At 36.9% G+C, this 27,835-nt stretch overlaps 1 protein-coding gene across 1 annotated transcript; it reads left to right on the top strand.

The window, feature by feature from the left end:
* The first annotated feature begins 7,995 nt into the window (after positions 1 to 7,995).
* On the top strand, positions 7,996 to 8,670 carry LOC149238673 (uncharacterized). The gene has a single exon (XM_089369637.1). The coding sequence runs from the start codon at positions 7,996 to 7,998 to the stop codon at positions 8,668 to 8,670; it is 675 nt and encodes a 224-aa protein (XP_089225763.1).
* The last annotated feature ends 19,165 nt before the right edge of the window (positions 8,671 to 27,835 follow it).

Genomic DNA, 27,835 nt, shown 5'->3' with positions numbered 1-27,835 from the left:
GGTCTGCACCTGTCAGAAATGGGTTGTCCTCATAAGGTGCCGGTATGATAGGTCTATCATCCACAACCTTCGAGTAATGGTTTGGATCGGTTTCACTCCTAGTGAATCTCAACTTCATCAGACAGCTATCAATCCTCTCATACTACACCCGGGGTGTTTTGCTTCAAGCCATAGAGGGCTTTCTTCCACCTGTATACATGAGATTCCCGATCATGAATCTCAAACCCCTCGGGTTGTTCCAAACCTGTGGACCTGCTACATGAGGGGAATGTCCCATTATAAGATTTTCCTTCAGTACATCTCAAACATGTATTTTCATGCTCTTTTGAACTCAGGAATCCCTCTCACCATATGACTCACAAACCTTCGGTGCTATGTGCCAATGGACATGGTCCCTAGTGGACTTCTTGCAACTTGATACAACCCTGAACTCAAAAACATCTTTGAAAATTCTATTTCCAAACACGTACCTTTCCATCGATGAGTGCCACCCTGTAACCTTTGACTTCCATTGCCGAAATGGACACCAGGTTCTTCTTGCGATGAAGTACATAAAGGAGATTCTGTAAATGAATCGAGTTACCCTCATTCAATTGAGGGGTAACATTCCCTACACCCTTTCTGGGATAGGTGGCATCAGCTCCAAGTATAATCCCACGATTGTTTCCATCTCTACCAAATTAGAGAGTGCACCCTACTATCCAATGAAGTGCCTTGAAGCACTACAATCAATAAGCCAGATTCCCAAAGAATCTGAAGGAGAGGGCCAATACAAGATAACACTTCTTTATCTTATCAAAAACAACATTTGATTCTTCATACCTGGGGTTCCTTGCTTTCTTTGAAGAGTCGACCATTTCCTTGATGACCTGCATTACCTGTCATTCCTTTGATCATTGAAGATGTCCCTGGAATGATTGTTATCTTCATCAAGAGATGTGTCTCTGCCATTCGAACACTCCTGCACATAATGGCTGGACTTATTACAACCAAGGCATCTGCCTTTCTTTCCATCCTTAGATACGGACTTCCCATTGAAGTGATCTTTAGGTAGGCCATCAAAAACTTTTGCTGCACCATTCTGATAATATTCTTTGCTTCGACTTCACCCTCGGTGAATTTGAAGAGGGATGAGGAATCCACTGATCCTTTTGTCCTTTCCCAACCATCTTCGGTGATTGCTCTTTCACTCTTGCTTGGGCATTGTCTTCACCTCAGCTCTGATACCATGTTAATTTTAGGTATGTTCTATGCTAGAGCAATTTATTTTAATTTTCCAATATCTTTTCCAAATTAGCAATCACATCAGCACTAAAGTAAACTATAGATAGAACATAAATATAAATTGTAGAAGACAAGCCAAGACAAGCGGACACAAGATGTGGCGCTAGCCAGGGACAAACCCCAATGTGGGGAAACCCTTGATCAATTCTTCTTATATGTTCTTCAATAGTTCAATAGAGAGAGAGAGAGAGAGAGATAGTACATTTACAACATAAGTCAACACTTTGACTTATCTAGATAAGAGCATAGATCATCTCTAAGAAGATGATACATGAGATCAGTTAAAGACATGCTACTTCAACTGATTCTCCAAGGTGATTCCTTCACCTATCGATGTGCTGCATTTTGTCATCATGTTGCACCTCACTGCACTACACCATGCTACACCCATCATCATTATGCTGCATCTCATCATACTTCATTAATCATGACTGTACCCATCACTGTACTGCATTATGTGCCATTGTTGCACCACGTTGCCATCCTGACCTATGTGTTGGATGCACCTTGCTTTCTTGTTGTCCCTTGCTTGCTTTTTGTCCCTAGCATGCTTATTGTACTTAGCTTGTTGCTAAGTACCATACAACTGTCCCAATGTTAGTTAGTTGTCCCTTGCATGCTGCTCTTCTTCGGAGACAGATGCTCCTATTGTTCCGGCAGTTCCTGGTAGTTCTGGCAGTTCTGGTTGTTTTGGCTTTTCCAATAGTTCCGACAGTTCTGGCTTTTCTGGATTTTCCAATAGTTCCGGCTTTTCCGGCTTTTCTGGCTTTTCCAACAATTCCGGCTTTTCCGGCTCTTCCGATAGTTCTGGTTCTTCCAGTAGTTCTGGCAGTTCCCACAGTTTCGACAGTTCCGACTTTTTTCGGCAGTTCTGGCTTTTCCGGCTTTTCTGACAATTCCAGATTTTCCGGCTTTTCCGGCAATTCTACCTTTTCCGGCTTTTCCGACAATTCCAGCTTTTCCGGCTTTTTCGGCTTTTACGGCAGTTCCGGCAGTTCCGGATTTTCCGGCTTTTGAGGCAGTTCTGGCTTTTCCCGCTTTTCTAGCTTTTTTTAGCAACGTAGAACTTATTCTCCTATGACTTCATTTAGATCTAGGGCATGTTATCTAGGGCAGCGTATACCCTAGGGCACTCCCTCTAGCTCTCATCTTCATCAAACCCAAAACAGGATGAAGTGAGATCACAAGAGTGAGTGTATGTGTGACAAATGACTTCAAGTCCTCTTCTATTTATACTAAAACGTAGAGGTTGAATAGACATGACTGTTGGGCTTCTGAGCCTACATAAGTTGCTGGCCGACTTGACAATTTGTTCATAATCAAAATAAATTCATATCTTCATAAATACTTATTGGAATCGGATGATCTTTAGATAAATCCTACACCTCTCAATGAGAGGGATCCAATAAAAATATCAGCTGCCATTAATAAGATGACCCACATGGAGTTTGGCCCTAGTTGCCAATTTTAACAGTTTCGAACCAGCCAGTGTGGTTCATCTTCACGACAAGATGAAGAGACAAATCCAAGGAGGAGGTTAAATAGGAAAAAATGTCATCCTAACAGTTAGAGGAAAACAACTAAATTTGACCAAGGAGGGAAAATTATACTGTTTAATAATTTATTTATATATTATTAACCAAACATCTATATTTGACTAGGTTAGGGAATTATTTAATTCGTTTAAATAGTTAATAATTATTTATTTATTCATTCCCTTATTTAATTATTTATTGTTCTTATTTAATTGTTTATTTGGTATTGATATGGAAAAATAATAAGGATTTAAAAAATAAAAAAATAACAAGGGAATAAAAATAAAAAGAGAAGGTGTTCTTAAAAAAAATAAAATTAACAAGGGAATAAAAATATATAAGAGAAGGTGTTCATTAATATATATATATATATATATATATATATATATATAATATAGATAGTAAAAGCAATATATAGATTCTATATAGTAAAAGCGATAAATAAACAAATACTAATAATGAATACATAAATAATATTACTAATAAAAATAAATAAATAAATAAATAAACAGAGAGGCTAATCCTCTTTAATTAATAAAAGGAAGAACAAAAAAGGGGGGAATAGAACATAAAAATGAAAAAGCCCAGACAAAGAGGAGAAAAACTAGGAGGAGAGGGTGAGAATCCAACAACTACTAATTTTCCAGTCGTCATCCCTATTAATATTATTAGATGACCTCTCAATTTCAATGGCTTCCTTAAACTTATGATGATGAAAATGAGAGATCTTTGCGACGACCTTAACCTCCTCAATGCATATATGATGCTTGGTCTTCGATGCATGTTCTTCCAAAATAGAAGATTTGGTCCTCCCATGCTTGATATCCACAGCGTGTTCCTTAATCCTTTGGTTAATAGACCGACCTATATCGCCAATGTATGAGGTCCCACATGAACACGGGATAATATAAACACCTTTCAAATCCATAGGGTTCACTTGGTCTTTAATAGACCTTAGGGATCCCTTAATGGTGTTGAGGGGTCTAAAGGTAGAGGGAACATTATGCTTCTTCAGGATCCTTGCAATCTTGTCAGTCGTCCCTTGAATGAAGGGGAGGTGAACTCCTGCACGACGATCAGTAGTGTCAGTCTTAACCTTAGGACCTTTATTAGCTTTGAGGAAAGCTTTAAAACCCTGCTACCTACTATAACCATTCTGGACAAAGACATTAAGAAGATGGGTCTTTTCATTAGAAAGGTGGTCTTCATCTGAAATCCATAGAGCACGAGTGGCTAACATGTTGAGAACACCTATCTTCTGAGAAGGAAAATGATGGGAACTCACATGAAGATATTGCTTAGTATGAGTCTTTTTACGATACACCTGATGGGAGAAAAATCCATCAACTTTCCTTGAAATGAGGACATCAAGGAAAGGAAGGCAACCCTTAACTTCTCGCTCCATGGTGAACTTTATGGAGTCAGACTGATTATTAAGATGCTCGAAAAAGTGATCTAGCTTCTCAAGCCTGTGTTGCCATATGGAGCAGGTGTCATCAAGAAATGTTTTCCAAAGCTTAGGTTTAAAAGTAGTTGAAGATAAGGCTTTGGATTTAAATTCTTCCATGAACAGATTTGCAACAATGGGGGACAGGGGAGAACCTATGGCCACCCCACAGGTTTATTCATAGAACTCACCTTCAAAATAGAAAAAAGTAGAAGTGAGGCAAATCTCAACTAATCTGGTAGTGTCGGGATTAGTAAGGCGAAAGATGACATCAAGGGCATCCTTGATGGGGATGCTAGTGTACAGGGAAACAACATCAAAACTGACAATATTGTCTCGAGGATCAAATTTCATATCCTGTAATTCACTAACAAATGAGGCAGAGTCTTTGACAAAGGACTCTGTTTGACCTACCAGGGGTTTAAGCTTCATGGCTAAATATTTAGCTAAAAGATAGGTAGGCCCTCCTATGGTGTTGACAATGGGTCTAAGGGGGACCCCTTCTATGTGAATTTTAGGGAGCCCATAGATCCTGGGAGTGATAGGATTACTCTCGATAAGCTTATGGCTAAAGGAGCTAACATAGCTACTGGATTTAATAGCACGAGCAACTGATCTAGAAACCTTTTTCAAGGGATTCTTGTCAAGTTTTTTGTAGCTTCTGCTATTGATCAGGTGATCTAGCATCTTCTTAGGATGACGACTGAAAAATAAGTAGTTGTTGGATTCCTGCCCTCTCCTCCTAGTTTTTCTCCCCTTTGTCTGGGCTTTTTCATTTTTACGTTCTATTTCCCCCTTTTTTATTCTTCCTTTTATTAATTAAAGAGGATTAGCCTCTCCGTTGATTTATTTATTTATTTTTATTAGTAATATTATTTATGTATTCATTATTTAGTATTTGTTTACTTATGGCTTTTACTATTATCATTTAATATATATATATATATTTTTTTTAATAACATCTTATCTTTTTATTTTTATTCCCTTGTTAAAATTTATTTATTTATTTATTTTTATCGGTTTTTAATCCTTATTATTTTTCCATATCAATACCAAATAAACAATTAAATAAGAACAATAAGTAATTAAATAAGGGAATGAATACATACATAAATAAATAATTATTAACTATTTAAACAAATTAAATAATTCCCTAACCTAGTCAAATATAGCGATTTGGTTAATAATATATAAATAAATTATTAAGAATATAATTTTCCCTCCTTGATCAAATTTAGCCGTTTTGCTCTAGCCTTTAGGATGACCTTTTTTCCTATTTAACCTCCTTCTGGGATCTGTCTCTTCATCATATCAAGATCAACCGCACTCGCTAGTTTGCATTGACTAAATATTGGCAATGTGATTTTTTTTTTTTTTGCCAAAAATCTTCATGAATTAACAAATTATGGATCACAAAAGCTTGAATTCGAATATCACTACCCTGCACGGGAAAGCACACTTGCAAGTTTCTAAGATGAAAACAGCTCTTGCTTTCCTTAAGAGATGCATAGATTCTTCAGACAGATCTTGCTTTCCTTAAGAGATGGATAGATTCTTCAGTCGTTCCTCTCTTTGCTCAGATTAAGCATCGCCTCAATAAATCAGGTTCTCATCCTATTTTTTTGAATGTCGGTCTCGCCTTAGTTCGTTCTGAGATTTCTAGAGTTAGAAAAAAGCTTGATTTTCTTTCTAGGAAGCTGCTCTCGTTACATTTGGAGCTGTCTAGCTTGCTGTCCACAGAGCTATGGAACAAGATTGAAGCTTGCTTAGCGTTAAAATCTCGACGGATGGAAGAGATCTGGACAGATAATCAATGCAAAAAATTCTCCAAACTCTCCATTAGATCCTCTTCCTTCGAAGGTTCCTCGATCTCGTCCGGCTTCTCCTCGGAAAGCAGAATTGATCGAAGCTAATTGTCTGCCCTCAGATCCTGGGTGGAAGGCAATATTAATGACAAGCAAGCATAAACAACTTCTAATGGTGATGGATCTGGCTCATTCACTCCTCGTTCCAGCCGGGTAATTGGTTCTGTTGATGACTGTCATTCCCAGCACGAGAGTCCCCAGGCCATTTCGCTTCCAGTCGACTCCCCTGATAACCTAGATCCGGTGGTCGTTGATGAATTTACTCTCCGAGATTTGTCTTCCAGCCTGATGGACTGTCTTGTCAATTCAATGCTACCCAGCTATTCTCGTCCTGGTCTTTCTTCCACCCAATCCGCTCTAGTCGAGAGTCTACCTTCTGCCATCGGTAGCTCTCCCAATCTTCTGCTATTCTCGTCATGTCTGTCCAATGCTAGCCTGCATTCCCTTCCTTTAACTCTGCCAGATTCCATGAACCCCTCCACTGCCCCATCTCGCTCTTCATCTCATTCTTTTCCCGGAAATTATTCCGCTGACCAAGCTATAGGCCTTCAACATGCCTCATCTGCGCTAGTTTCCTCCCATTGCCGTAGTCGTAGGTCATTGCTCACCTGCCCTTTAATTCCCTTGGATCCCTCTGCTTTGAGTCTTCGAACACCCTCCTCTCCCTGCCATATTAACCCTCATACTATTTGTTTTAATAATGAAATTTGTAATAATAATAAAAATAATAACATTAATAATAATATTAATACTATATATAATAACAATCTTAGTTCTTTGTTTAATAATAATAGTTAAGAAATTGGTTTCAATAGTAATAATAACCCTCATATTATTTGTTTTAATAATAAAATTTGTAATAATAATAAAAATAATAACATTAATAATAATAGTAATGCTATATATAATAACAATCTTAGTTCTTTGTTGAGTAATGATAGTAAAGATATTGATATCAATAGTAATAATAGTATTATCTTAGTTCTTTGTTTAGTAATGATAGTAAAGATATTGATATCAATAGTAATAATAGTATTGATAATAACTCCTTTTAACTCTATAGATATTAATAAAGAAGTGGATGTAAATAGTGTTAAAAATAGTAGTAGATCAAGTAATAATAAAGAATTTATTATATCTAGCTATAATAACAATAACAAGAGAGGACTTAGGTATATTAATAATAATAAAGGTGATGAATGTAATAATAGAAATATTATTAATAATAACAATGTTCACCCGAGTAATACTAATATTAATCATCCTAATAATAAAGTAGTTAATTTATCGAGTTTTTCTTTTCCTCCTTTGGTCTTTAGACTTTTAGAGAAGGGATTAAATTTTTCCCTTGCTCCCAAGAAAATTCCAGTGGCTGATATTATGTGTGATGTAGAATATGGGATAAAGGGCTTACCTGATAATATTAAAGATATTATTCGGCAAGACTGTGTCATTATCCTTAGGAAAGAAAATCCCCCCTAAGCATAACATCAACAAGAATGAGTTTGAAGCCCTAAAATCCCTGAATAGGAACCCAAACATCGTTGTTTTAAAAGCAGAAAAAGGTGCGGCTGCTGTCATCCTTGATTAAGAATATTATCTTAAGAAGATGTTGTATCACCTGATCAATAACGGAAGCTACATAAAACTTGACAAGAATCCCTTGAAAAAGATTTCTAAATCAGTTGCTCTTGCTATTAAATCCAATAGCTCTGTTAGCTCCTTTAGCCATAAGCTTATCGAGAGTAATCCTATTACTCCCAGGATCTATGGGCTCCCTAAAATTCACAAAGAAGGGGTCCCCCTTAGACCCATTGTCAACACCATAGGAGGGCCTAGCTATCTTTTAGCTAAATATTTAGCCATGAAGCTTAAACCCCTGGTAGGTCGGACGAAGTCCTTTGTCAAAGACTCTGCCTCATTTGTTAGTGAATCACATGATATGAAATTTGATCCTGGAGACAATCTTGTTAGTTTTGATGTTGTTTCCCTGTACATTAGCATCCTCATCAAGGATGCCCTTGATATCATCTTTCGCCTTACTGATCCCGACACTGCCAGATTAGTTGAGATTTGCCTCACTTCTACCTTTTTCTGTTTTGAAGGTGAGTTCTATGAACAAACCTATGGGGTGGCCATGGGTTCTCCCTTGTCCCCCATTGTTGCAAATATGTTCATGGAAGACTTTGAATCCAAAGCCTTATCTTCAGCTACTTTTAAACCTAAGATTTGGAAAATATTTGTCAATGACACCTGCTCCATATGGAAACATGGGCCTGAGAAGTTAGATCGCTTTTTCGAGCATCTTAATAATCAGTTTGACTCCATAAAGTTCACCATGGAGCAAGAAGTTGAGGGTTGCCTTCCTTGCCTTGATGTCCTCATTTCAAGGAAAGTTGATGGATCTTTCTCCCATCAGGTTTATCGTAAAAATATTCATACTGAGCAATATCTTCATGCGAGTTCCCATCATTTTCCTACTCAGAAGATAGGTGTTCTCAGCACGTTAGCCACTCGTGCTCTACGGGTTTCAGATTAAGACCACCTTTCTAATGAAAGTCCCATCTCCTTAATGTATTTGTCCATAATGGTTATAGTAGGAAGTAGGGTGTTAAAGCTTTCCTCAAAGCTAATAAGGGTCCTAAGGTTAAGACTGACACTATTAATTGTTGTGCAAGAGTTCACCTCCCCTTCATCCAAGGGATGACTGACAAGATTGCGAGAATCCTGAAGAAGCATAATGTTCCCTCAACCTTTAGACCCCTCAACACCATTAAGAGCTCCCTAAGGTCTGTTAAAGACCAAGTGAACCCTATGGATTTGAAAGGTGTTTATGTTATCCCATGTTCATGTGGGACCTCATACATTGGTGAAACAGGTCGGTCTATTAACCAAAGGATTAAGGAACACGCTGTGGATATCAAGCATGGGAGGACCAAATCTTCTGCTTTGGCAGAACATGCAGCGAAGACCAAGCATCATATATGCATTGAGGAGGCTAAGGTCGTCGCAAAAATCTCTCATTTTCATCACCGTAAGTTTAGGGAAGCCATTGAAATTGAGAGGTCGTCGGGATGACGGCTAGAAAATTAGTAGCTATTGGATTCCCACCCTCTCCTCCTAGTTTTTCTCCTCTTTGTCTGGGCTTTTTCATTTTTATGTTCTATTCCCCCCTTTTTAATTATTCCTTTTATTAATTAAAGAGGATTAGCCTCTCAATTTATTTATTTATTAATTTTTATTAGTAATATTATTTATGTATTCATTATTAGCATTTGTTTATTTATCGTTTTTTTTTTTTTTTTTTTTTTTTTCTATGTTAAGACTAACCTAAGTACCCACGAGGGATTTGAACTGGTGACCTATCGCAAGGAGTGTCTTAACAAGCCACCCATTCACCGTCAATCCAAAGCCCCGTGGGCGTTTATTTATCGCTTTTACTATTATCATTTATTATTATTTTTTTAAGAACACCTTCTCTTTTTATTTTATTCCCTTGTTAAAATTTATTTATTTTTTTAAGAACACCTTCTCTTTTTATTTTTATTCCATTGTTAAAATTTATTTATTTATTTTTTATTTTACCTTCGCCATTTAATTTCTAGTTGTATTATTATTTATTTATTCCTTATTTTTTTTATCGGTTTTTAATCCTTATTATTTTTCCATATTAATACCAAATAAACAATTAAATAAGAACAATAAGTAATTAAATAAGGGAATGAATAAATAAATAAATTAATTGAATAAATAAATAATTATTAACTATTTAAACGAATTAAATAATTCCCTAACGTAGTCAAATATAGTCGTTTGGTTAATAATATATAAATAAATAAAATAAATAAATTATTAAACAATATAATTTTCCCTCCTTGGTCAAATTTAGCCGTTTTACTCTAGCTGATAGGAAGACCTTTTTTCCTATTTAACCTCCTTCTAGGATCTGTCTCTTCATCTTGTCCTGAAGATGAACCACATTGGCTGGTTCGAAACACGTCAACCAAATATTGGCAATGTGATTTTTTTCCGAAAATCTTCATGAATTAACAAATTATGGATCACAGAAGCTTGAATTTGAAGATTATAAGTGTTCAGCATTTGCTTGAAAATTGTGACAAAGAAATGCGTGAAGCCTGTAAAGCCTTGGACAGAGGTAAGAACTTTGTCAAATGGTTACTTCCTATAAGAAGGCAATGCAAGAATCTTTATGTCAGAAGCCTGGTAATAAATACAAGGCTGAGGAGTATGAAGAAAATATTAGCTGAGGCTGAGGAGTATGTTAGGAAATACAAAGAGGCGGCCAAGAAACCTCCACCTAGAAGAGTGCTAAGACCAAGATCTAAATCTCAATCTAAAACAAAACCTCATCAACCAGTGCCTATTGAACATAAGGATCCTACACCTAAATCTCCTAAGGTTCAAGCTTCCACTAGCAAAGCATCTAGCAAGAGGAAAAGAAGGCAACAATTTATTGTTTGAATTTTTTTTTGTAGTTTTGTGCATGACTGAAGGTGATTATGTTGCACAAGAAGGGTATTTTTTTTGTTTTCAAGTTGCAGTTTGCACTTTGATTAGTATGTTGAAATGGTGTTGGATATCTGGAGAGACCTATAGTACTATGGTTATGTTTTGTTAAAACATGATGGCGTGAAAGAGGCGCTATTGAAAGTTCAGCTACGTAGTTTCTACATAGCCACTGCACAACTCCTGCCTATAGATTTATACAAGTGCAAGGAAGATGCTAGCTACCAGAGGTTGAAGGAATGAACGTGTATTAGAGGTGGGAGTCAACTCAAATGACCAGTCACTAGTCACGTGCCACCTTTGGGAGGAAAATGTGCCAACATTGTCGTTACCCAACTGCTACCCAGTCACTGCACAGTCTGCAGCCAGTTGTCCCTGTTTTTACTGCTTTTATTCATCCATGAGGATATAGTTCAAAGATATATATGCTTTTAGAGATTTAGTTTTTTTTTAAGATAAAGTGATAAGCAATTTTTTGTTTTTTGTTTTTTATCAGTCGAGAAAAAAAACTTGAAACAACAAAAAGTTTCCTCTTTTTTGTTTGATTGGATCCATTGTATGAATCAACGATGCATTTCATCTAGATGATTTTTACTTGCTACAAAATCTTTATTTAAGTTGGAAAATAGATGGAGTAGAGGTTGTTGTTGGTTCGATATTATTCTAAACTATCGTAGACACATGTGTGTTGTGATCTATATTAATGAATATGCTTGATGTTGAAGTTATTCCAATTACCATTACAAAGATTCTTGCAGTATGACACTTTGAAATTGTCTTTCTCCAATGTATTTGTGATCTTATTTATGTTTCTTCTCAGTCTTTTTAAAGGTATAATGGAACAAATACATTAGAATTAATCTTGTATGCTTTTATTTAGCTGTACCAAATGTTTTAGTTGCAAATAGAATGTATTATGCCTTCAAATGTTCTGTTTTTCCCTCTTTACATTCACTCATTGAAATTGCAGTAACAAAAGTTTCATTTGTTCTGTTATAGTGGATTAGTGTTTTTATGTTTATGTTCCACTGTAATAGAAATTGTTTTCCTATTCAAAGTATGTACTAGACAAGCCTTTGTGTATGCAATTGGTTGGGAAATGCATCGGTATAATGAGAAAGGAAAGTCATGATCACATGCATCAATTATTCCAGAACCCTTCACCAATTCCCAATAAAATTTTAAAAGACACTTTTCATTCTGGTTTGTGTGTTGTATGTGCTTGCAAAGTCCCTAATTTATTTTTTCCTGAGTGAGGGAGCCCGCTCTAGCTAGAAAAAACCAGTTTCTAGTTAAAAGCGGTTTTGTGGTTACCTTTGTGAAACTACCTTCAGCCTAGTAGAATTCATGGAGTGCTAACATTAGGGAGGTATTAATAATTGTACATGGACATTTTGACATTGAAGAGATCTCATAAGAAGAGCCATAATTTGTAAGATATCATTTAAACTTATCTCTTTGCATCATACCAACCAACATTGTCACATAGCAAGGCCTTGACTAACATGTATATATCTCCACAAGATCAGATCATAATGTTGGTGAGACCAATGATTGATAGACATCATTATCTCTTCAGGCACACACCCCACTCGGATGTTCATAGGGTGTGTCCATTTATGACAATTCCTATCTTGGAATAACACATTCTCAAGGAATTTCCTCTTTGACTACTCTTACATCTTAGATTCCCTACCTCATCCTCAAAGAGTATCGAAAACTAAATGCTTACCCAATCCTCCATTCTTTCTTCATGTAGTGAAGACAATAATGATATGTCTATCTCTCCCTCTCAACTAGGGAGGATATATCAACCAATCCGAGCCTGTCTCTCAAATACACAAGCTTCTTATTAGGAAGATATTTTATCAATATGTCAACTACTTGTTCAACAATGGAGATATACTGTAGTTGTAACACTCCATCTTGCACCAAATTTCGTATGTAGTGATACTTGTTATTTATGTTCTTTATCTTTCCATGAAACATTGGGTCTTCAAACAACCTTATAGAGTTAGTGTTGTCACAATGTATCACCTTAGGGTCCATCGGTCCTTCGAACAAGTTGGACAACGACTTCCTCAACCAGACAACTTCTTTGCTTACTTCACAGGATGCAATATATTCAACCTCAACACTTCTCAAAGCAACTGATTCTTTCTTTCTACTTATCTAGGATATCATTGAGGATCCCAAACTAAAACATCCTCTAGTAGTGCTTCTCTCATCCATCTCATTGCCTCCCCATTCAAAATCTATATATCCGATCAAGTGGACATCATTCTTTTTATCATACTTCAGGCAGTACTGGATTGTTCCTTGCAGATATCTTAGTATATGCTTGGATACTATCCAATGATCATGCTTGGGCTGGAACTGACTCAGAATATTCACTGCAAAACAAATGTTTGGTCGAGTGTTTACCAAATACATCAGTGAGCAAACAAATTGTCTATACCTTGTCAGATCCACAGGGCTTAAATAAGAACTTCTTAGCCTCTTCAAATTTGTTATCATAGGGGTTTTCATAGGTTTGAAATCCATCATGTCAAACCTTTTTAGCATCTTGATCACATATTTTCCTTGACCTAGATATATCTCATCGGGTCCTTGCCAAAATTCCAACCCCAAATAATAGTGCATCAACCCTAGATCCTTCATATTGAATTATGCTACCAATTACATTTTACACTCTTGAATATGACCTCCCAAACCTGTCATGAGAAGATCATCCACATATAGAAGAATGATTACAGGCTCATACTTCACAACCTTGATATAGATATTCATATCAACAAAACTCTTTGAGAAGCCCAATCTTTGTAGATATGTGTCCATCCTTACATAACAAGCCCTTGGTGCTTGCTTAAGGCCATAAAGTGCCTTCTTTAGCCTGCAGACATGAGTCTCTCTATCTTTTATTTCAAATCCCAAGGGTTTTTCTATATAGACTTCTTCATCGATAGTACCATTCAAGAATGTTGTCTTTACATCCATTTGATGGGTGTTCCATCCCATCGACGCTGCCAAAGAGACCAAGGAATGTATAGTTGTATACCTTATTCTAGGTGCAAATTTCTCTTCATAATCAATTCCTTCCTATTGGGAGAAACACCTAGCCACAAATATTGCCCTATATTTATCAATACTTCCATCTACATGCTTAATCTTATAGAGCCATTTGGAAGTTACCACATATTTGTCTTCGGGCCCAGAAATCATTTCCCAAACTCCACTCTTCATTATTGATTTATATTATTCATTCATGGCATCTTTCCATTCTTGATGTTTGACAAACTCTTTAAAGGTGGATGGTTCTACTTCAATTAACGTTGTCATATAGGCTACATACCCTGAATATATTTTAGGCTTCTTACTTTCCCTAAACGTACCCTTGGTTTCTCCATGTCCCTCCATATCTAGAAGAATATACTTTAACCAATTAGGTCCCTTTCTACTTGTTGGAAATAACAACAAGAAATGATAAAAATGGAAATGCTAAAAATAGCATTGCTATAAATAGCATTTCAGGTACCAGTGTTGGACATAGCAACAAGGAATGAAAAATGGAAGTACTAAAAATAGCATTGCTATAAATAGCATTTCGGGATAGATTCCAATTTTAGTTAGTCCCTAAACTAAAATTGAGAAGTAAAATTCGAATTTGATCTTAGCAGCTGTTTGCAAAATAATTAATTAATTCATCTTGAGTTAATTAGTTGTAGGAAATCAAACATGAAGTTTATGTGAAGACACGCAACAGTATCTCCATTGATTGAGGAAGTTATCCCTTGATTAAAGGAGATCAGGATGAGTTGTACTTTGAGTTGTAATTAGTTAGCTTAGTTAATTGAGTTAAGTCCAGTTAGATTAGTTCAAATAGTTTGTTGAATTAATTGTGAGTTCAGTTAGTTAATGCATGCATGCATGTAACTGTTGCACTTCAAATAACTGAATATTCTCTCATAAATAACTCATGCATGTCAGCTCAGTCAGAGACCCAGTTGAGATCAGAGGAAGGGATAGTGTATTGTCAGTTGGAGGATTTTTCCTATATAGGAAACTCATCCATGCAGAAGGAATTATCTCCTTCAGGATTGCACAGTTACTACTGAGCCAAGTGAGCAATGTGAGGTGGGAATTCACACAAGTGGAAGCATTGGACTCCAGGAAAAATTGCGCAAGGAAATAGGAGGCTTGGGGGGCAAAGGAGAAGGTTTGTGAGAAGCCTTTGACTATCTATGAGTAGTAAAGAGATTGTACTGAGAGCTGGATAGCTTGTGAGCTAAAGCTTTGTGTAATCTGGACATATTTCCACTTGTATGATAATACAAAGATCGGGGTTTTTAGCTGAGGCTTTCCCCAGAGTATTCTTCTGTGTTCATGTGTGATTGATTTCTCATTCTCTATTATATGTGTTCTGATTGATCTAGCTCAAATTGATTAAGCTTCCACAAGTTTGTTGTAGAAGTAGATATTATATTTTGCTTTAGTATATTGCATAATCTGTTGATCTACAATGGGAATTTCTACATAGTATCAGAGCAAAGGTGATCAAAGAGAAGAACAATATACAAAGAAGGGAGAAGCTCGAAGTTTCAAGTTCCTGATTATAGAATTCAAATTCTTATCACATCTCAAATTTCCCCAATGGCGTTCAACGGTTTAAAGCTCGAGTATGCTCTTTATGGTGGCTCGAATTATATAGCCTGGAAGGTTCGCATGGAAGCAGTATTAGAGGACAACGGTCTTAAGGACTTCATTGATCAAGAAGTCCCCAAGCTGGCAGCAGCTAATGCTACAGAATTGGTGGAATGGAAGAAATGTGTGGCTAGAGCGAGGAGAATCCTTCTGGAGGGAGTTCGAGACCACATAGTCTCGAGTCTCCATGGGAAGGAGACACCATTTTCGATGTGGAAAACATTGAAAGATCTATATCAGAACAATAATGATTAGAGGAAGCTGGCGCTGAAAGACAAGCTTCGGAAAATCAAGTGTGAAAAGGGCGACATGATCTCTACATATCTAAGCAATCTCACCACCTGCAGGGATGAGCTTGGAAGTGTAGGGATCGCGACAGCCGATGACGACATGGTGAGTCTAGCTCTCCTCGGTCTTCCTAAGAGCTGGAATAGCTACCAAGACTCGGTCAATGGAAGAGAAAAACTACCAGATTGGGAACGACTTTGGTCAGATCTGATGTAGGAGGAGATAAGAAGAAGCACCAGAGATGGTTCTTCATCCAAGGAGGATGAAGAAAATTGTGCCTTAGCGAGTAAGGCAAAGAAAGGGAAGGAGAAGGTTTCTCATCCCAAATCGAGTTCTTCCCATGGTGGGAAGAAGTTTGACAAATCGAAAGTGCGATGCTTTCATTGTCATGAGGTGGGCCATTTTGCAACAAATTTTCCATTGAAGAAATCCAAGATGGGATCCAAGGAAGGATCTGAAGGTGAGGCACTGGCCTCATAGTTCGAGTTGGATTTCACCCTCTTCACATGCATGGTTTCATCCATGGTGAGATGTCATTGGTTTCTTGACAGTGGAGCTTCATTCCGCATGACCGACGATAAGAGTTTATTCAGTACCTTGGAGGAGAAAGATCTCCAGATACTCATAGCGATGGGTAATGATGAAAACTATAGTGTCTCAGGAGTAGGCACAATTGTTTTTCAGAGGAAGCATGGAGTTCGCATTACCTTAGCTGATGTGAAGTATGTGCCAGGACTGAAGAAAAACTTGGTATCGATCGCAATGCTGGAAGACAAAGGCTATGATGTAGTCTTCAGTAAGGGAAAGGTTTTCCTTAGACACGTTACCACGAGACAAGTGAAGCAGATCGGTTCACGAGTTAAGAACCTGTATGCTCTTGAGGTTCAATATGCATGAAAAGCCTTGAGGAGCAAGGCAACTGTTGGAGACTTGGTGGTTGAGAGGGAGAGTACATTACCTCTCAACATGCAGTGCTAGAAGAAGTCTCAGACAATTATGGAGGAGCCAAAATTGGTGAAGCAGCTTCAGGAGGTTGTGGAGCAGCCACAAATGGAGAAGCTGAGAGGAGATCGAGTGGAGGCATCCACTCATGCAAAGACCTCCAGTAGGTGGAAATTTCTAGCCAAGTGGGCAAAGGGAGCACATGCATCCATACCTCCAGGTCGGAGGTGGGATGATGTGGAGTGACAGTCCCAAGAAGGCTGGAATAGGGGCAGGATCATTGAGGCACCCAACCTCTTTGATTAGACCTTGCTACGGGAGCCTCAATGAGGAGTAGCACTGGAATAGGGGCAGGATCATTGAGGTACCCAACCTCTTTGATTAGACCTTGCTACGGGAGCCTCAACGAGGAGTAGCAGGACTGGCTGAGTGAGTAGAGACAGATGTGGATGGAGTGGAAGAGAGAGCTACAATGCAGGAATCCCAAGACAGTGCAGAGCTAGCAAGCTGCAACAATGCAAGAGGCACAAGAGTGTTGCACCAATGTAGGATGGCACAGAGAGGTGTGCAACGGTGCAAGATGCATGGAGTGTTGCAGTAGCTCAGAGGGCACAAAGGGAGCACTTGTCAACGGTAGAGGGAGCTTCAGCATCAGAGGATGTTTCTAGCCCAACAGGGAGGTCAGTTGGGAGATTTTTTGTTTCTAGAGTTGTTGGAGCAACAACACTTGGGAGAAGTATTGCATGCAAAACATTCCAAAGGTTCAGGATCGGGTTCGAGTTGAATGCCTTTCTTGTTGAGAGGGAGTGTCAGAAATAGCAACAAGAAATGCTAAAAATAGAAATGCTAAAAATAGCATTGCTATAAATAGCATTTCAGGTACCAATGTTGGACATAGCAACAAGGAATGAAAAATGGAAGTGCTAAAAATAACATTGCTATAAATAGCATTTCAGGATAGATTCCAATTTTAGTTAGTCCCTGAACTAAAATTGAGAAGTAAAATTCGAATTTGATCTTAGCAGCTGTTTGTAAAATAATTAATTAATTCATCTTGAGTTAATTAGTTGTAGGAAATCAAACATGAAGTCTATGTAAAGACATGCAACAGTTTCTCCATTGATTGAGGAAGTTATCCCTTGATTAAAGGAGATCAGGATGAGTTGTACTTTGAGTTTTAATTAGTTAGCTCAATTAACTGAGTTAAGTCCAGTTAGATTAGTTCAAATAGTTTATTGAATTAATTGTGAGTTCAGTTAGTTAATGCATGCATGCATGTAACTGCTGCACTTCAGATAACTTAATATTCTCTCATAAATAACTCATGCATGTCAGTTCAGTCATAGACCCAGTTGAGATCAGAGGAAGGGATAGTGTATTATCAGTTGGAGGATTTTTCCTATATAGTAAACTCATCCATGTAGAAGGAATTATCTCCTTCAGGATTACGCAGTTACTACTGAGCCAAGTGAGTAGTGTGAGGTGGGAATTCACACAAGTGAAAGCACTGGACCCAAGGAAAAATTGCGCAAGGAAATAGGAGGCTTGGAGGGAAGAGGAGAAGGTTTGTGAGAAGCCTTTAACTGTCTATGAGCAGTAGAGGGATTGTACTGAGAGCTGGATAGCTTGTGAGCTAAAGCTTTGTGTAATCCGAACATATTTTCACTAGTATGATAATACAGAGATCAAGGTTTTTAGCTGAGGTTTTCTCGAGAGTATTCTTCTGTGTTCATGTGTGTTTGATTTCTCATTCTCTGTTATATGTGTTCTGATTGATCTAACTCAAATTGATTAAGATTCCGCAAGTTTGTTGTAGAAGTAGATCTTGTATTTTGCTTTAGTATATTGCACAATTTGTTGATCTACAGTGGGAATTTCTACACTACTCTTGGGGGTTGCACAGGATCATTGGGACCTACTTCTTCATGATTTGAATCCTATTCCTCCCTAGTGCATTCTTCCTCAAATATTGGAAGTTATTCATCATCAGAGTCAATCAAGAGGTCCTTTGATTTCTTGAATATAATACTTTCATCAAAGATCACATCTTGGCTTACTTCTATTTGGTGCCCTTCCTTTATGTAGATCATATATGCCTTTCAAGTTTACTATAACCGACAAATATTTCCTTCATGCTTGTAGGATCCAACCTCTTTCTCTTATCTTTCAGAATATGAATATAGACAAGATAGCCAAATATTCAGAGATGGTCTACACTTGGTCTCTTCCCAGTGAATGCTTCCTCAGAAGTCATGTTGTCTAGTGATTTGAGAGGACTTCAATTTTAAACACATGCAAAAAATTTTGCTGATTCACCCCATAAAAATTTAGGCAAGTCTTGATCATGTAACATGAATCTAATACTTTCCTCAATCGATTGATTATTTTATTCAACAACTCCATTTTGTTCAGGATTATATGGGACGATCATCTCCATCTGTGACATGCTTCCCAACTAATGTATCTAAAATTTTGCAAGGTGATTTAGAAATTTGCTATCATACATAAACACGAGATCACCACTTTGGAATTGCTTCTACTTAATGTGATAGTCGTGCCATGCCTTTTCCCTAACCTTCTACACATTTTTATGGAACCTTGCCATGAATCTATCCTCTTCCATCTGTAGTAACACTATTAGTCTTTGATTTACTACATTGGAATCTGTCAACCATATTATGGTAGAAATGTAGATACTATTGACTATAAATTCCAAGGGCATTACTGCTTCTTGCCCATCTACCAAGTAGAAAGGTGTTTGGCTTGTATGCTTCTTTGACATAGTCCGATAGGCCCATAGTACTGTGGAAATCCTTAAGTGTTAGCCCAAAGGTTACACTGAGAGCGGGAATGAATCAGTGTGAGGTCAATTTTACAATTTCACAACCCTTCCTAATCATACATCCATAAACCTATGAACCATAAGCATTATATCAACAATTACAACAATTCATAATCTTTTCAGTAACATATCAAGAAGTTATCAACAACATAAGAAGCCATCACATCACAAAGAGATACAATATTTTAGGTGGAAACCCATATGGGAGAAAACCACCAATCCTGTTCTTCTTTAACTTCAGCTCATTACATCAATTTGTAGCCTCTAACTTGCTCGAGGAAACTACCCCTAAAAAATGCAAGTGGCCACTTGTGGTAGGATACAACCCAATTGACACAACAATCCTGAAATATGCAAGAAACTTCTCAATGTAGGCGACAACCTGATTGAGGCTCCAACCTCGAGAATAAGTAGGCTCCAACCTGATTGAGGTTCCAAACTCAATGGAAGCATCCACCTGCTTCTTCAACTTATCTTTAGACTTCTATTTCATCTCATTTTGAAACTAGATCCATTGTCATCATATATCATTGATTTATAAGGAATATCATAATATGTAATCTATAGTCATTATGACAACCTATATCATCATCTCACCCTACACAAACTATCAGTGCCACCATCGCTGTCACTACAACCTACAAACACTGTCACTGCAACTTGCAAACCTTTTCGTTTCCACAATCATTATCACTGCAAACACAACCTACAACCATTATACTGCCAACAAATTCATATCAATCATTGTTGTTGGTTGTCAAGTTGTTTCCCATACTTTGCTTCATCTAGTTGATTAATTTGGTCACTTAAACCCTTTCTTGGATATTGTTTTCATCATGTATCAAAGATAATTGAAACACGCCCATAGACCCTCAAAACACACACAAGAGAGTCTGGTCATAAAAAATAAATCAAAAGTGCATCATATCCCTTTGGTTGAATTCATATCTAATCCTTGGTCACCGAGCTTTTTTGGGAATCAAATTTGGACCAATATTGACCCCATAAATCCAAAATAACCATATAAAACTTTATATTAACTTAAATGTTTCACACAAAGCCATTTTCTAGGAGCCTTTCAGTGATTCATTGGATTCCAATGCCGACTAGCAATAATTTTTAAACAAGTGAAAAAATGATAGTAAATATAATAATAATAAAAAAATAATAATTGAACCTATCAATTGGAGGAGATTGAACCCACGACCTAGGATTTACAATCCTCGTCACTTACTATCTTTGTTATAAGATGTGGCTTGTTAAGCCATCCACCTGCTTTCCTTTTACTTTGAATACTATAGCTCCAATGGAGGGAAGGATGTGGACAACCCTCGTGGATTATACTCGTGTCAATCTGGCATGTCTGCAATCATATTTTATCAACTCTTGTAAACAAGCCACTACCATGGCCATGCAACTTCAACGGAATGTATCATATGGCTAGCTCTATCCAAACGAGATCACCGTAATACTTTCGCTAACTATAGCATTAGACTAGGCCACTGCCAAAGGGTTTTAAACACAGGCACTAGTTACGCCACAATAATGAGTTTTTTTTTCAATATTGAAACTAGACATGACCACCAAAATGAGACAACCATAATTTTTCCAAGAAACCAAAATGATAAGCCTTATAGTGAATAAACACTTCGTAGCAAAAAAAAATGTTTGAAACTAAAACCATTACAAATCCTTCGCACCTCAGAACTATTTGAATCTTATCCATAGACTTGGTTGGATATCCGAACTTGTCGTTCAAATTATTTTATTTGGAGTTGAGTGTGGTTCACATATATATACATTTGGTTGGTGGTATCGAGCCTTATAGGGCCGATATTAAGTGCATTTCAAACCTGTCTTTGTAACTAACTGACCAACGGATTGTGACCCAAGTCTTGTTAAAGTTTGTGACATGGATCATGTCACCATCCCATATGACCAAGGTCAATAAATATTTAGAATTCCATGACCATGTGATCGGGACCCAAGGGTACTGGTTGTTTCCCTGATTATATCATCATGACATCATCAAGCCACATGGTAACTGATGAAGGGTGCCACATATCACCTGTTTTTGACTTTTCACCAACCAAAGTGTGCCAAATTTCCATGTTATGTGGCAACCTTAGGTGGCACCACATAATCACGTTGATTTCAACTAGCTTAGGTGTTATGCTCACTATGAGAGAGTGACACATGTCATTCAATTATAGTTCCTCATCATCATCAAATAGAATACTGCCATGTGTCATCATTTGGTTGGTCTAATGGAACTAATTAAACATCATGCATCTTCACATTCATCTGGCCATTGACTTGTTAGGAGTGCCATTGGTTGACTCGAGACATGCGCATTGTTTAATGATGTTAACAAGTATGCAAGTTAGTGCATTCATGGCCATTTAATTCTATATTTAATACTGCATTCACCTTGAAATTTCCCACTGTTTAACACATTAAATTTTTGGGTTTTGGCTTTAAAGTTTATTCTCCCAATTAATACTGAACCTTCAATTGGTCATAACTTCTCATTTGGGAGGAGTTTTTCTGAGCAAGATATATTGCTGGAATGCATCGACAATATTTACACAACAATGTTGTCTGTAGGATCTTTTGAGAATCATCATTTTATTAAAAGCTCGAATAAATTCAAGCACCCATATGTTCATGGGATGAGACCTTGTGAAAGATCCAATTGTCATATCACTTTATAAATAGTTTTGTTGTTTCTTGGGTCATTAAATATTGTTTCCATCTCATCCATCCCATTTGAAATAAATGACAACTTGTTGTCATCAATGAAATCACTAAGTGCAACAATCTCTCCCTTTGTCATTAATGAAAACACCATCAGACATTGATGGTAATTTGAAGTCAAACAATTCAAAAAATATTCCTATGTAATTTTTATTAAGTACAACATATGGACTCTCTCCCTATTCAAATTCATTCCTCTGTCAATGTGAATGTTTGCATTAGTGTTTGCTATGATCTATCCCCCTTTGAAAACAATGGCAAAGAGTCATGAATATCTGTTGAAAACTACCATGCTAATGATCTTGCATGAGTACCTATTCCTAGATGATCATGTGGACTTGATTGAACCATGCTTCCCTCTTGCTAATATATTGTCTCCCCCTGAGACCATGTTTCCACTGCCTATTCCTATACCATGCTTTTATTGTTGCTTGTTGTTGTACTCCCCTTGAGACCATACATTCCTTGTTGTTAATATTGTACCTATACTCCCCCTGTGATCGTGCTTTTTTCTTCATCTATAGGTACCTACCAGAGTATTTCTTTTTCAAATTTTGAAGAAACCATTTGTAATTCTTGTAAGGATAATGAGATAACTCTTCTAGTGAGGAAGATACTACTACCATCTTTTTTCGTAGATATTCAAAACTTTCCCTTGGTAGTAATTTGGTATAGATATCAACCAATTTTTTCCTTAGTTAGAATGTATTCCAATTTAACTGAATTATCCACAACTTTTCTCTCAAGAAGTGATACTTAATTGGAATACGTTTATTTTTTGAGTGCAAGGATGGATTTTTTGAAATATCAATTACACTAGTGTTATCACACATGATAGCTATAGGATGACCATTATGTTCTTGAATATATTTCATACTATGCTTCATCCATATCACTTGAGTACAACATGTAGTTTGTTATGCAACCAGCTCACAAAATAGAAGAAAAGATAAATCAACAACTTCAAAATCTGCCTCTTCGAGGGGGGAACCTCTTTTACATTAAACAAATGAACAATTCTTGGATGATACAAATGAAAATACATCCTTTCTATATATAGGAGTCTAAGGGGTCCCAATGCAATCATAGCCTATAGAAAAATATTATTTTAGGGGCACAACAATAACAATAGTGGGCTTCTATGGGGTACAATAATAACAACATGGGGACTATATGGGCACAATAATACAATAAGGGGGTTGTACTAATAACAATAAGGGTTTACACTAGTAGTATAGGGACCTAACATGCCCCTCTCCTTCAAAACGTGTTGTCCTCAACGCTTGAGTAGTTCTGGATGCTTCTGTATAAAATTCTCATCCTCCCATGTGGAATCTTAAGCGGTTAAGTTCTTCCACTTGATGAGATACCCTGAAATTAATCGATTTCGTAGTTGTCGATTTCTTGTTTATGTGACTTCTTCAGGTTCCAACATGATTTTTCCATCCTCTTCAAGTTCTGGCAATATTGTTTGAACTGGGATCTTCTCACCTATAACCTTATTTAAGCATGGAACATGGAAAACTAGGTGCTCTCGGGAAGATGCAAGAAGCTCCAATTTGTATGCCATAGTACCAATCTTTTGTAACACCTTGTACAGAACATAATACTTTGGCGATAATTTATTATCCTTCTTAGCTTACTTGAGGGACATTTGTTTGTATGGTTGTAGTCATAGAAATACCAAGTCACCTACATCAAAACTTCTTTTGATGCGATGTTGATCTACTTGTTGTTTCATTCTATTCTGCGCCGAAGTGAGGTTATCCTTTAAGAGTTTGAGAACTTGCTGTTGATGCTTGATGTGATCTTCCACAACTTGAACCTTAGAATTTTCTTTTGAAGATGGTGTGATGGACGGTGGATGATATCCATAAAGTGCCATAAATGGGGTCATTTTTGCTGTAGTATGGAAGCAAGTGTTATACCACCATTCAACCAGAGGCAACCACTTGACCCATTGTGTCTGTTCATCAGATACAAAGCAACAAAGATATCCTTCCAAACATTTGTTCACTATCTCAATTTCCCATCAGATTGAGGGTGATAAGATGAGCTATGAGCTAACTGAGTACCCAGAGAAGAAAATAATTTTGTCTAAAAATTTCCAGTGAAAATGGGATCTCTGTTGCTTACAATAATCTTTGGGTTTCCATGTAGCTTTTGAATTGTTTCCATAAATGTAGTAGCAACTGTATTGGCTTTAAATGGATGAAATAATGCACAAAAGTGTGCATACTTGGTAAGTCTATCAACTACCACCATGATGACACTCTTCCTTCAGACTTGGGTAAACCTGTGATAAAATCCATTGAAACCTCCTCCCAATGTTGACTTTAAATGGATAAAGGTTGTAACAGACCTGGGGTCTTAATTGTCTCAACTTTATTTTTTTGGCAAACCAAACATTTTGCCACAAAAATTTGAATATCAGATTAATGCCATTCCAAAATAATTCTTTCTTAACCCTATGGTAAGTTTTTAAAAATCCTGAGTGCCCTCCTAAGGGAGAGGTGTGCAATTCTAGAAGAATATTTTGTTTGAGTTGGGAATTCTTATAGAGGCATAAGCGACCTTTGTACCATATTGAATCATTTTTCTAGCTAAATGTATCAGATGTACTGGGATCTTGCTGTAACTTTTGAATGAGTGCCCACACTTCTTCGTCATTCTTCCATTCATCCCTTGCCTCATTTAGCCAATCTGGTTGGATAATAGAAATGGCACAAAACAATGTTTCCACATCCTCATCCTTTCTTGAGTGTGCATCTGAAACAACATTTTGCTTCCCTTTTATGTAGATGATTTCAAAGTCATAACCCAACATCTGTGTGACCCATTTTTGTTGTTCTTCTAAAGATAATCTTTGCTCTAAAAAGTATTTAAAACTATCATGATCCATTTTACCTTGAAGTGTCTTCCCATTAGGTAAGGTCGCCATTTATTAAGTGCATGCAGTATTGCCAACATTTCCTTCTCATAAATAGTTTTGTGTAAATACTTTCCTTTGATTGGACGACTTTCGAAAGCAATGGGTCTTTCTTCTTGCATTAAAACAACACCAATTCCATTTCCTGGGGCATCACATTCGACAATAAAGGTTTTTGTGAAGTTTGGTGTAGCTAAGACCTGTGCTTGGCACATTGCCTCTTTAAGATGTTCAATGGCCTTCGTTGCTTCTGGAGTCCAAGAAAATGCATCCTTCTTTAGTAATATTGTTAGAGGTGTTGTTATTCTCCCATAATTCTTAACAAACTTGTGATAATACCTTGTCAACCGAGAAATCCTCGCAGATGCTTTATGGATGTGGGAATTTTCCATTCCTTAATGGCTTTAATTTTCCTAGGGTCTACCTTAACACCTTCATGAGATACAATATGACCCAAATATTCCACCTCTTGCACTCAAAAGAAACATTTGGATCCTTTTTCATATAATTGTTTCTCCTCCAATAGTTTGAGCAACCTGTCAACATGTTGAACATAATCCTTCCAAGACTTGTTGTAGATTAGTATATCATCAAAAAATACTAACACAAAATTTCTAAGGAAGGGTTTGAAAGTGGGGTTCATCAAACCTTGAAATTTAGAAGGTGCATTGGTAAGGCGAAAAGGCATGACCAAAAATTCATCATGACCCTCATAAGTTCTAAATGATGTTTTTGGAATGTCTTCAGTCTTCATTATGATTTGATGATATCATGAACGAAGATCCAACTTGGTGAAGTAAATTGCTCCATGTAATTCATCCAATAATTCATCCATGAAAGGAATGGGAAATTTATCTTTAATAGTAAGCTTGTTGATCTCCATATAATCCGGACTTATGCACCATGATCCATCCTTCTTGTGTACCAATACCACTGGAGCAGAGAAATAACTTTGACTAGGTTGAATTCTACCAACCTCTAACATTTCTGCAACCATACGTTCAATGTCACTCTTTTGAGAATATTGATATTTGTAAGGCCTGATGTTTGGGGGAACACTTCCTAGAATCAAATGAATAGCATGATCATGACCATGAATAGGTGGGAGGCCTTTGGGAGTCTCAAATACATTGGAATGATTGTCCAAAACTTTTTGGAGATCTAGAGAAATAGATGATTTCTATGTGGGAACCTCTAGTGAACATAATTTTGCAATTACGCCTCGTTGTTCTTTCTTTAGAAGCTTTGTCATTCTGTTAGATATGATTATCTTTTCTGGTTTCCCTGCGATACCACTTAATTCAACTTCCTTTCCTTCCCAAAAAAAATTCAAGAAAAGTTCTTGAAAATTAAAAGCTATCATACCCAAAGATTGTATCCATTGGACCCCTAGTACAACATCAACACAACCCATTGGAATGGAAAGAATTTAAATATTCATTACATATCCTCCCATGGATAGTTTGATACTTTCCAGAGCAATTTAAGTTTCCTCCATTTGCAACCATCACTTGATTCTCTGGTGTTGGATATAGAAAGTAATTCAATTCCTTAGTTATCTTACAATGAATAAAATTATGGGTACTACCCAAATCAATCAACACTATTACCTTTTTCTTCTTGATATGTCCTTCTATCTTGAGAGTTTGAGGAGTGGTAATTCCTGCCAATGCATTAAAAGATATGGCCGGATTCATTTCTTCTTTCTCTAGGGTTGTTTCCTAGTGTATATCCTCTTCTTTTGACATTTCCTAATCCTTTTCTTCCTCCTCTTCACAATCAATTTAAAATAATTTCTTCTCAGCACACTTATGACCTTTAGTGTATTTTCTATCACAACTGTAACAAAGCCCTTTTGCTCTTTTTTTTTCCAATTTTTGTGGTGTCAACCTTGTATTTTGTGGAAGGCTAGGGGAAGCATCACTTCTATCTTTATAGTTGTGAGTGGTAGGCTTCCTTGTTGCCATAATTTTTCTTTCAATTTTTCTTGCCAACTTGAATGCCTTCTCCAATGAATCAGGTTCCCAAAGGTGAACCTCATGTTGGATGTTATCCTTTAAAGTCCCTATAAAGACATCAATTCTATGCTCCTCTGGAATATTTTTTACCCTTATATTCAATTTTTGGAATTCCTCAATGTGCTCCACCAATGGACCTTTTTGTTTGAGATTTAGCAATTGGCTAATGAAGGTGTTGCTTTTTGTATCCTCATAATTGATATCATTTCCTCCATAAAAATTGACCAAGTGAAATTTTTTTTACGAGAGAAAAGCCATCGATACCATACAAACTGATTGGGTTCTAAATATAAAGTTGCAATGCGTACCTTTTGTGTGTTTTGCACATTATGGCTATCGAAATATTTTTCCATCTGTAGTATCCATGTTACAGGATCCTTGCCATCAAACTTCCTCATATTGATCTTTAGAACATGATGGGTCTTAAATCCAACATTATATTCTATGGAATCATGATTAATGTTTCTTTTGTTCTCATCATGAGTTTCCTTTACTACCTTTTACCATTAGGAATCATTTATTGAAGCAACCTTGCCAAACCTCCTTTCAAACCTTCCATGTCTTTCTTCAAATCTTCATTATTTACTTCTAAACCATACATATTAGATTCCACGCCATCAATCTTAGATTCCATGCCATTCATCTTAGCTTCCACACCATTCATCTTAGCTTCCACACCTTTCTTTAAACCATCCATCTT

This window comes from Pinus tabuliformis, chromosome 8 (assembly GCF_031772625.1).
Source record: "Pinus tabuliformis cultivar Carrire ecotype Pingquan chromosome 8, CPIR1, whole genome shotgun sequence".
NCBI lineage: Eukaryota > Viridiplantae > Streptophyta > Pinopsida > Pinales > Pinaceae > Pinus > Pinus tabuliformis.
This window is presented reverse-complemented; position numbering and strand designations above follow the sequence as displayed.

What these genes read in the sequence shown, in the direction of transcription:
- LOC149238673 (XM_089369637.1), top strand. Translation starts at nt 7,996, where the DNA reads ATGAAGCTTAAACCCCTGGTAGGTCGGACGAAGTCCTTTGTCAAAGAC.